This window comes from Coregonus clupeaformis, chromosome 11 (genome assembly GCF_020615455.1).
Source record: "Coregonus clupeaformis isolate EN_2021a chromosome 11, ASM2061545v1, whole genome shotgun sequence".
Classification (NCBI taxonomy): Eukaryota; Metazoa; Chordata; class Actinopteri; order Salmoniformes; family Salmonidae; genus Coregonus; species Coregonus clupeaformis.
The window spans coordinates 2,214,811-2,226,518 of NC_059202.1; the positions used below are offsets into that span (position 1 = coordinate 2,214,811).

General features: G+C 44.3%; 1 protein-coding gene across 1 annotated transcript; it reads left to right on the forward strand.

The window, feature by feature from the left end:
* Positions 1-275: 275 nt before the first annotated feature.
* Positions 276-11,463, forward strand: LOC121577172. The gene has a single exon (XM_041890943.2). The coding sequence runs from the start codon at positions 523-525 to the stop codon at positions 10,393-10,395; it is 9,873 nt and encodes a 3,290-aa protein (XP_041746877.2). The 5' UTR covers positions 276-522; the 3' UTR covers positions 10,396-11,463.
* The last annotated feature ends 245 nt before the right edge of the window (positions 11,464-11,708 follow it).

Genomic DNA, 11,708 nt, shown 5'->3' on the forward strand with positions numbered 1-11,708 from the left:
TGTTCCTCACTCTCCCCAGCCTCAACAAGCCCTGTCAACCTCTCTGACGACAGTCAGATATCAAAGACTGGGCATCCCCCTCCATTTTATCACCAGCACCAACTGACGGCACAAGGACCCACAGATCACCTCAGCACTAACTCTCACCATTTCCAATCAGACGCCTCCCGTAACCTGCCTTACGCCCCAGAGAGGGAAAAAGATGACATGATGAGCTACCTGCAGAACAACGAGCATCAAAAGCCTAGTATGGATGGCAACAAGGGCTATATGGAGGGCTTTGGGGTGGAGCACCACCCACCTCCACCACCATACTCTGCACATCAACTGTTAGCCACGTCTTTAGCCACGGCAAACCTTGACCAACTGGACGTGCTTCTCACATGCAAGCAGTGTGATCAGAACTTCACTAACCTGGCCTCATTCCTTGGCCATAAGCAATACTGTGGACAGCATGTGTTTTCACAGAAAGTGGACGACACCAGAACAACTCCAGGAAGTTCAACACAGTTTCACAATGACATGACAAAAGATTCATCCTCTGGGACCAGTTTATGTCAACGTATCTCCATGCCAAGGTGTCCATCTGACCTTCACCTGTCTCTGCTGGGGCTCAATAAGAACGGAGAGCTGATGTCTGACAGCGAAACAAAAGGAGATTCTAAGGATGACCCCATGAAACTTAACCTGTTCTCTGGGGCAGGTAACCTTCCTGTCTCTCTTCCTGACTTGGAGATGGAGGATGCAAAGTTAGATAGCCTAATCACTGAGGCTCTAAATGGACTGGGGTATCAGTCAGACAATGCAGAGATTGACAGTAGCTTCATTGATGCATTCGCAGATGATGACCTCGCCACTGTCAAAGTATCGTCAAACAGGCAGACTCTGAAAACCAAAGACTCAATGGTCTTTGAGGGCAAAAGCAAACAATCAACTGAAGATGATAGGTCTCTGACACAAGGAAAATATCTTTATGACTCAGACATAGCGAGCCTTCAGACAGACAACAACCACACAGAAAGCAAACTTGAGAAGACCCCTCTGAATTTTGAGCATGATGAGAAAATGAACATAAAAAAAGAAGTATCTCATAAAAACTCAAGGATCGCCTCGGGGGAGAAACCGAGGGAGCAAGAAAATAAAGTGAAAGATATAAGAAAGCTGTGCAAGAGTGAAAAGGAAAACACTAACACTCCAAGGTTCCTCTTATCCAGCACATTTTCAGAACGTTGTGGAGTTCGAAGCCTCCGGGATAGCTCTTTGTTGAGTGGCTCAACCTCTTCCCAAGTCTCTTCTGCAAACAGGAGTTGCCCAACCCCAAGGATTGCAGCAAGGGAGAATAAAAGGAAAAGGACCGGTGCCGGTACCTGGAGCAAAGAACTCATCCACAAAATAGTTCAACAGAAGAACAAGTTACACAAGCTTCATGTAAAAGGCACCAAAAACCTCCAGTTCTCACTGGTGATGGAGAGATTGACGCCCACAGTGCCAAATCCTACATTTGGGGAGTACGACTATGTCTCAGACTCAGATGACGAGTGTGAGCCTGTGAAGATAGCAAGCCAAGGTCGCCTGAGCCAAAGCAGCCGCTGCAAGTACACCTACACAAAGGAGTGCAAATGGAGGGCTAGGAGCGACAGGAACAGTGCAGCATGGAGGCATGAGTCAAAAGAGTGCTTTGAGGTAAAGAAAGCTGAAGACGTCTCTCTGTCTCTAGAGAAATCTGGCTCTCACCAGATACTTCGGAGGAGAGGCAGCAGGTCATCCACTAGCAGTGAAGTCAGCACGTCTGTGAGTATCTCCAGCGATGGCATCAACAGCCCCAAAAGCACTGACCGCACAGACTCAGACTGTGAGAAAATAATGGAGATCAGGAGGAAAGACTCTTCCGAGCAGAGAACCTACGAGCGATCTCCACAAAAGATATACAAAGATTCTAGCACACAACTAGCACTGACATTCACCAAATCTACTCAGAGGTATAGCGCTGATAAGACTTTCCTCTCTACTAACAAAGACAATTCAATGGCCTCAAGTATCACTAACTCGAACATTGAAGATGTTGATCCAGTATCAGCACTACTAAAGGTGGGGAGTGCAGTCAAAAATCTTGAGAAATGCAAACGCACAGATGTGTCCTCAAGGGAGAAGGATGACTCATTTAGCAGAGAAACAGAAATGATAGCAAGTTCAGACAAAAACACACCACTGAGGACAGCCGTCAAGATCTCCAAAGGGGAATCAATACATTTTCAATCTATTTGTTCTGATCTCAAATCACATCAGCTTCAATCATCACATCCTGCCACAAACAACATGGAAGCAAATTCTTATAATAAATTCAAAAAAGATGAAACCATCTCAAAGGAAAAATCAGTACACAAAAGACGAAAAAGCGTGGGATGTCAATCTACACAGCCGCATTCAAAGCTATCAGACAATTCTACATTTTACAAACATAATGAGAGTGTCCATCCAATGAAAGAGCCAATGACTTTCACTAATGACTTAGTCCCCAAGTCCACACCTCTTTGCAGTGCACACATGGACGAAGTGTGCCTGTCTCCAACTGAACTTCAGGAGCCTCTGACACAGAAAGAGACATCAGATCTAATCCCATACCCCCTAGAGCAGGACCAGAGTCTTATGAAGTCTCCTCTCTCATTTGACACATCGTCAATGTTCGGGGACCTCTCAGTGGCAGGATTTGACAATGGCCTCTACACTGACGTTCCATTGCACAAAGAAGGTTTCAGCTCCTTAGATACCATCAATGACAAAAAGGAGGTGTTTAGCTCATCATCCTTTCTTTCTCCTTTCTTGGAACAGAGGGACTGGGGCCTTATGGTCGATGTCAGCCCCATGTTACCAGATGAGATATCCCAATACAAAGACGGCTCTGATAAATTAAATGAAAAGAAATCAGATTACAATCATGTTCCTTTGTCTCTGCCAGACAAAATAATGGACTACAGTACAAATCTCAACAGCTGCGTGTCAGAAGATGAGCTAGAGATAAAGAGGATTGTGACTGAGTTGGAAAATCAGCTCCAGACAGCCAAGCTAAGTCCACCACTGCTTACTGAGGAGTCCCCAAAGCAGCTGAAGATGAGTAAATTCTCCCCTCTGCCACTGGACGACGAATCTGAGAATGAAGACACTGGTCTAGATATGGGCTGCCCTGTGCAAAGCATGGCGTTGGCAGTGTCAATTATGCCATCTGACCCACATTCAGAGTCCTTTGCTGAGCATAGTTTACCATGGTCCAGTCCATTTGAGTTTGAGTTGATGGAGGGACAGCATACTCTAACCCATGATGAACCCAGTGTCCTTGAACAATTTAGCAAAAAGGATGATCGCGAACACAGTATGATAACCACAACCTCAAATACAGAGAAAGTGAAAGAGCAACTGAAACAGGAGGACCACAGAGATGGAGACATGGATGTTGACAAGAGAACTGACATAGAGAAATCTGAGGAGATTCTAGAGAGTAAGACCTATGCAGAAAACCTGATGAAAAGCCTGGAAGTGATATCAGATTCCATTTTCAAAAATGATTCCATCACACCTGAAGAGCAGGAGCCAAACCTCACTTCCCGTAAGAGCCTAGAACACTTACATAGTGAAAGCCAAACTCCATCTGCTGATACTGCTGAAAGCAGAGATCATAATGAAAAGGAGGTGATTCCTGATGAGGCAAATATTAAATCCACACACGTTAAGTCACGGCCTCCTCTCTCAGAAAAAACAGAGCTCCCATCTGATGTAAAAGAGATTGTTTCACTGCAGCCAAGTGAGTCTATACCTAACAACGACAGTGGGTCAGAAGTCAAAGACATCCCAATCATGAGCAATGTCACTGAAGACAGTAGTGTTATAGAAACTGATTACTGCTCAAACACTGAAATGGATAATCAACCAATGATTGAGGAGACCTGTGAGAACCAGAAGCTAGAGGACCATGGGGATGAAATCCTTGAAGCCAAAAGTGCCCTCCCTGAGCACCCAGAGCTTCTAGATACTTCCATTGATGAGCATACAGAGCTTGTAGATACTATAAGTGATAAGCATACAGAGCTTCTAGATACAACCATTAATGAGCATCCAGGGCTTCTAAATACTTCCATTGATGAGCACACAGAGCTTCTAGATACTACCATTGATGAGAATACAGAGCTTCTAGATACTTCCATTGATGAGCATACAGAGCTTCTAGATACTACCATTGATGAGCACACAGAGCTTCTAGATACTACCAGTGTTGAGCATACAGAGCTTCTACATACAACCATTGATGAGAATACAGAGCTTCTAGATACTTCCATTGATGAGCATACAGAGCTTCTAGATACTACCATTGATGAGCACACAGAGCTTCTAGATACTACCATTGTTGAGCATACAGAGCTTCTAGATACTACCATTGATGAGCATCAGGAGCCAGTAGAGCCAGTGGAGGACATCAGTCTCAATGCGAAGTCTGTGATCCAGCCCTCCAATGGGTCTAACCTAGCACAGCAGGAACTGGATGCAAACTTGGATAATAAGCCTGAAGAGGTAGAAAATGCATCTGAGGAACAATCCATAGATGTCCAAAGTAACTGTGAGAGTGTATGTCCTTCACCATCTGCAAATGAACAGACGGAGGACAGTTCAGCATGTGTAACGAAGGAAGACAACATTGAATCCAAAAGTACAATACAGAATGAGGTGATAAGCCATACAGTTCCTCTGAGGTGTAGCATCCCTGTGAATGATATTGCCAATCAATCACCCCATGTCTTCATGGAGACTGTCGCAGTTAAGCCTTGCAGTCCACTGTTGACGGAAACCAATACAGAGCATGCTAGCCACACATCACCCTTTTCCAACATTGACTCAGATGATGAAAGCACATTGGTCATTGCTGAGTGTGACAGTGACAGTGATGCACAAATGGAACATACACATGAGGACAAAGAAACAGAAATGGAACCTGAATGTGAGGCTAACCACAGACAAGGAGAAGAGATTTCAGATGTTGAAGACATCCAGGAACAAGTTCCCTTACATCTCATGGCATCTCCCCAGCACTCACCATGCAAAGAAGATTTGCAGATGGACGAAAGGCTGGATATTATTCCAGAGGATGCTCCTCCGTACAGTCCTATTCTATCAGCTTCTCCACACACACCTGTGGAGAACCCTGACACACAAGAACAAGAACAATCACAGCCAATCACATGCAATAATATAGATACTATCCCAGCCTCAATCCAATCTCCCAATGAGGAATATTGTGATGACCTAAATGCCAAAGAAGCACTGCATATTGATGACTCATTGACCATAACAGCTGAGATGGAGTACTCTTTAGTAAGTCCTCCTCAACTGGACTTGGGAATCACAGAGAGCAAAATATGTAGCACTGAAGCCTGCATTCCCTCTCCTCTACCGTTGACCATTGCAACAGAGCAATCTGAGGCAATGGGGGCCCTTACGAAGAGAGTCTCTGTATCACTGTATGATTTCAAATTAAGCCCACTGAACTACAATTACATTCCAGATGAGCCTCCACAACTGAGTCAGTTTGATTACACTCCTATCTCCCCAGCCAACGTGGATGAGGAGGAGCCAGCCATCAAGCAGAGCCACAAGAATGACTGTGAACCTTGTGAGTGCAGTGATGACACGACATTGACATCAGACAAAACACTGTGTGGCATAGACACAGAGTTACCTATGAGTCCAGACCATACAGCCAACCTAAGTCCACCAGATGAATCTTTGAACAAGAGCAGCATCCAAAATGACATAAAATGTCCATCCATTTTACTGGGTCTCCCTTCTCAGAGCACTGCTCCGTCCACTGGCAATATAAAGGAGGATTTGGACATTTGCCCGGCTCCCCTTCAAACTATTGATTATTTGGACTTACATGTTGACTTGCTAAAGGGAGTGGATCCAGAGGCGCTGCCAGAGGCCATGGATATTCATAAGGTCCCTAGTGAGCTGAACGCCCTTGCTTTTATAAAGGACATATCAGATGATCAGCACACTCCCAAACCACTGATCATCTGTGAGAATAAGCCAACCCCATTACCATCAGACCAAACAGAATCACTAACAGTGGAGGAAGGTCAGTGCTCAGCAACCCTCCAGCAAGAGGAAGAAACCATGCAGAAAAATATACATCTGTGTGAGATATGCTCAATGTGTTTCCAGACAGTGCCAGGATTAAGGAGACACAAGGCCATGAAACATTTGGTAAGGACTGAAAGAAGCCCACTTTTGGAAAATGCAAGTAATCAAGGGAGTCTACACAGTTACCAAATATCCCAGTCTATAGAAACAGGAAATAAAAATGATCTAGAGCTCCTGGTTCCACAGACCTGTTTGCAAACAGAAAGCAATGAGGTTTCTGAGAATCACTGTCCTGAGACAAGTAATAGCTCCTTCATAACCAAACACGGAGAAACCGATTTAATCCTGGAGAACACCACAAGTGAAACAAATATGGCAGTGCCAGCTGATGACATAGTCCAGCAAATGCCTCCTCAGTTGACAAAAGCCAAGAAAAGCTACAAACCACGGAAGAACAAAAACAATGAAGTGAACGTGAAGCCTGCCCCATTCTCTGACGAGCTTCTCAATATATTGAAAACAGACATATTACAGGCTATTACTCCTGAAATCCAAACCCGGGTAAAGCAAGGATGCTGCAAGTCACCTGAGAAACAAGACATAATCAATTATCTTGTAAACCACAAAGTTACAGAGCAGGAGGAAGTCCAATGTACTGTAACAAGTAACAGTGGCATTGAACAGATGCCAATGTCTCCAATAGAGGTTACAAGTCTAGCTATGGACTTGACTCAAAGCAACAATGATACAGAAGAGGTGAAAAGCACAAATCTGCCAGAGATTGTCAATGGAGAAGCAGAAGTTAGTATGGAAGTATCTGTAAGTAAGGATATTAGTAGGGATTATGATATGTCTAGAGAGAATTTGTATGACACAAAAGAGGCATGTGAGCAACAAACTAAAGATCAGAGTCTTGCCAAAGAGATACTGGGAGAGGTTGCAGTAAAGATTGAGAAAAACAGTGGCCCGACAGATGAGGTGGATAATCTCTCCTGTTTTAAATCTTCTCTTGCAAGCCCTCCTGGACTAAGCACTGATTTGAATGTTTTTCTTGATGATGAAAGCACATTCTCCCAGCTATTCCCCACTAGAAACGAGGAACTGAAAAGGAAAAAATGTGCTAAGGTTTATGGTAAGAAGAACAAGAAGCAGAAACTATCACCCGATTCACCATTAGTTCAAGACTATCCTCCTCCTGACCTATATCTCGAAAAGAAAGATGACTATACAGAAAATCAGATAGACCAAACATTTGTCAACAATCAAAATGACCCTTGTGAATATGAAACAATATCCATTGATGATGCTATCATGTTGAACATGTGTCATAATAGCACGTTAAAGAGTGATTCCAAAAAAGTATGTAACATGAAAGGAGATACAACAGACCACAAAGACATTCATGAGCATACTGTGGAGCATGGCAGTGACTTCCTATGCCAACCCGAGAGCACTATCGACAAAGCATCATTGGAATGGAGTGCCTCCAACGACTCTGTTACAGATACTGTGATCTCCTCTGACCCAACTTCCTGTAAAGCAGAAGTCCCAACCCCACCATGTCCACTTCCTATTATAGCCTCTTCTGCACCTTATCCTGGAGAGCCATGTGCTACAGACAATGTGTCTCCTTTCCACAACATTGACATCCCAAACCTCAATACCACATTCCAGCTACCCGAAATTCAATTATTTGACTCCAACAAGGACATCCCATTAGAAAGACCCATTGGCACTGATTATGCAGAGACCAGAGACACTGCAAAGGCCAAGAAGCTCACAGAACGCAGGAAACGACAAGAGGACAGCGTAAAGATCAAGGACAAACAGTACAAGTGCAAGGTATGCTTCACCTGGTTCCTCACCCTGGGGGAGCTCAACTTCCACAAGTTATCCCACAACCCCTCTCCACCTCCCACCTGCTACATGTGTGTCCAGCGCAAGTTCAGTTCTCGGGAGCAGCTGAGGGACCACCTGAGAGAGAAACACGCCAAGAACAAGGCCGGCATCTGGACCTGCGGCATGTGCCTGAAGGAGATATCGGACGTGTGGATGTACAATGAGCACTTACGGGAGCATGCCACGCAGTTTGCCCGCAAGGGCCAGTCACACAGCGCTATCCTGGGGAGTCTGCCAGGCTCTGGCATGCAGGAGTCAGCCGTGAAGAACTTCATCACCTCCATCATGCAACACCGCCCCAGCAAGGCCAGCAGAGAGTCCAGTAAGGTCTCCAACAAGGATAAACTAGCCGTGGTAGAAAACACTGGGCAGGAGGTGAGAACTACAGAGGTAGCTCAGCCCAAAGTTGTCAAGCCTAAAGAGAACAGTGAAAAAGTGGGGAAACCAAGCACGCTGACACCTGTTGAGGTTCTGCACAAAACAGAGCCAGTGCCAAAGAATGTGGAGATGCACCCCAACTGTAAAGACCCCTCAAGAGACTGCCACCACTGTGGCAAGCAGTTCCCCAAACCCTTCAAGCTTCAGAGGCATCTGGTTGTGCACAACTTAAATAAGATTTTTCTGTGCCACAAATGCCCAGTGACCTACCAGGAGCCACAGGATCTAAAATATCATCTGAAGAGTGAGCATGAGGAGGTGGATGAGCTTGACTCAAAGCATACCACCCTATACACCTGTGAGCTGTGTGCAGACGTCATGCATGTGATCAAGAAATCTTTCATCTGCAGCACCTGTAACTATACCTTCTCTAAGAAAGAGCAGTTTGACCGACACATGGAAAAGCACTTGTCAGGTGGGAATAAGATCTTCAAGTTTAGAGGAGTTCTCAGACCTATCAAGACATCTGCCTCCAAAGAGAACGATGAGTGTGAATTGCCAGCTAACAAAAAGAGAAAGATTCTTAGTGACAGTCTACAAGAGAACAGCTCTGACAGTGGCATCGCCAGCATAGCCTCAATGCACTTAAATCAGAGTGCTGAGATGCCAGTTCTGAAACTCTCTGTACACACAACAGAGGACTCTACACAGACCAGTGCATGTGAATATCACACTGAAAATGATGCCCATGTGAAGACTGAGGACATGGCTGAGGACTACTCTGACATGCTGGTAGAGCTGGAGCATTGTACGTTTCACCTGGGCTCTGAAAGTCTCTCGACTGCTACACCCAAAACAGAGGACATTGATCCCAGTCCTTCACCTAAACTGCCTGTTAGAGACATTGGTGAGGCCGATGGCAAATCATTCACAGAGCCATGTGATGTGAAGGAAGAGGATGATCCCCTTGAGAGCAGTACAGCTGAAGAGGAAAGGGAGTGCTTTGCCAATGCTAAGCAGAGCACTCCTGAGAGCAGCACACAGACTACCACAGCAGAAGCTGAAAAGAAGAAGATACAGAGGAGAGATTCCACGGCATCGGATGAGGAGTTGTATGTTAGTTTCCGTGAAAACCTGATCAACAGCTCAAAGAGACCCGATTCACATGATCTCCACCGTCCTCCTACAAAGCATAAATCATCTACCATTGTGATGGACCAAATGAGGGAGGGTGAGCAGGGGCAACAGTCAACCAGCCCTCACAGCCATGACAACAAGCAGAAGGACAAAGCCTCCACACCCAAGCCCAGTGAAAACACTAAACACAGCTCCAACAACAGCCCCAGGGCCATAGAGTCAACACCAGTCCACCACACCAAGATCACTTCCCAGGGCCCGGCCTCCAACGAGGACAAAGACTCTGTGAGAAGAGAACAGAAGAAGAGGAAAGAGATGAGGACACCTCACAGTTTACAGAGGGTCTCCTCGTCTGCCACACGGGAGAACCTTGGTGCCGACGTCAAGGCCAAAAATAAGTTCCGTCCCAGCAAGTGCGAGAGTCCGGCAGTTCACAGGAAATCGGACGGCCCCAGCGAATACCCGGTGCTCTCTTCAGTGAAAGAAGATGTGGTCAGCATCAAAATAGTCCCCAAGCACAAAACATCAGGGAGTCTAGGCCTTCAAGCAAAGAGAAGCTCCCTCGATAACTGCACGCCAAGGAAAGCAGAGATGGTGCATCATATTAATGGGGATTACAAAGCCAAAAAGGGGCCTCTTGGACGGCCTCTTCATTACCCAGTTTCTAAAGCATCAGCGCCTCCTATGAACAATTCCTTGAATAAGTCTAGGCCAAAGACAGGGGTGAGGTCCATGGAGAGCCACTCCTATAGGACAGCAGAGTCACAGAACAACCTCCTGAGCCAGCTGTTTGGCCAGAAGCTCACCAGTTTTAAGATTCCTTTGAGGAAGGACACTTCAGAACCAATAAACTGATTGTGGGAGGAATCTGTGGGAAAGAAAACAAAGAGACTGAAAAGTTGTTCACGTTACTGATGATCAAGACAATTCATGACCATGAATGAGATTGCATGGCTCTCTGTGAAATGTTTGTCTAAATACTTATGTTGTCACTTTATGTCTTCTTCTCTTGTAAATGTGTTGTTATTACACAAATGTGCGGAAGATTATTTTATTCATCTTGAATTAAAATGCTAGTAGGGAAAATCATTGACTAATTCCTGCTATTCTTAGGTTGAACATAATCTTTTTCAGAGACTATATTTCATTAGAAAAATACAAAAAGAATACTTGAAAATAAAACTGATTTTTTTTTTTACAAATAATGCATGACAATCAAAAAGTGTTCATAGAGGATATTGTTTTTTTAATGCAATAGGACCAAATGACATCCCAACGGACTTGGACTATGTCAGTGCACCTTTTGTATATGCTTCTCCAAAATTACTCTTTTTGTATTATTTTTACCTTACTGTACTTCATTGACATTCATTATATTAGCTTTTGTATAAACATTAACTGGTGCTATGTTATTCTTTATTGTAATGTGAACGCCAATGTCCTCTAACTGAAGGGAACATGAGATCTGTAGCAGTTGCATTCATCCAACCGTTTGTGCTGGTTCTCTGTAGTTTATTTTTTTTTAAATGTAAAAAGACTGTGTAAAACCTCCTCCAACAAAGTATTCATCTGTAGGTCCTTAGGAAAGAAAATTAGGAAAGCTTGCATCTGTACAAACTCAGGTGCATCCAAGGACTATTCCCAGTCCTGAGACCTGTTTTAGGAGATCCTCCCATGCACTGATACTACCACACACAAAACACACACTCAGTCCTCCATGTCTGTCCTCCAACTGTTTAATTATGAATATTATTTACTAAGACAAAAAAGGTGCTTTATCTTGTTTATATGTATCTTATAGTGTATTATATTATAGGTAGATTATTTCCTGGTGCAATGCTCAATGTCAAAGTTTTATTTTAATAATGTGCAACAGAATCAGAGAGAGAGAGAGAGAGAGAGAGAGAGAGAGAGAGAGAGAGAGAGAGAGAGAGAGAGAGAGAGAGAAAAAAAATGGAAATGCAATGCCTCTTGTATTGTAAAGTTGTTCACTTAGTGCCTCTTTTAAAGTTGGTTATTAAAGATATGCATTGGTTTCTCCTCGCTTGTTTCTTCCTTTTGTTTATGACATCTTTTGCCAATGTTCCAACATCCATCGCTGCAGACCCCCGCCGTCACCACAGCATCAGAAATTGAAAACGGTGAAGGCCTGGAAGCAAAAACAGGTG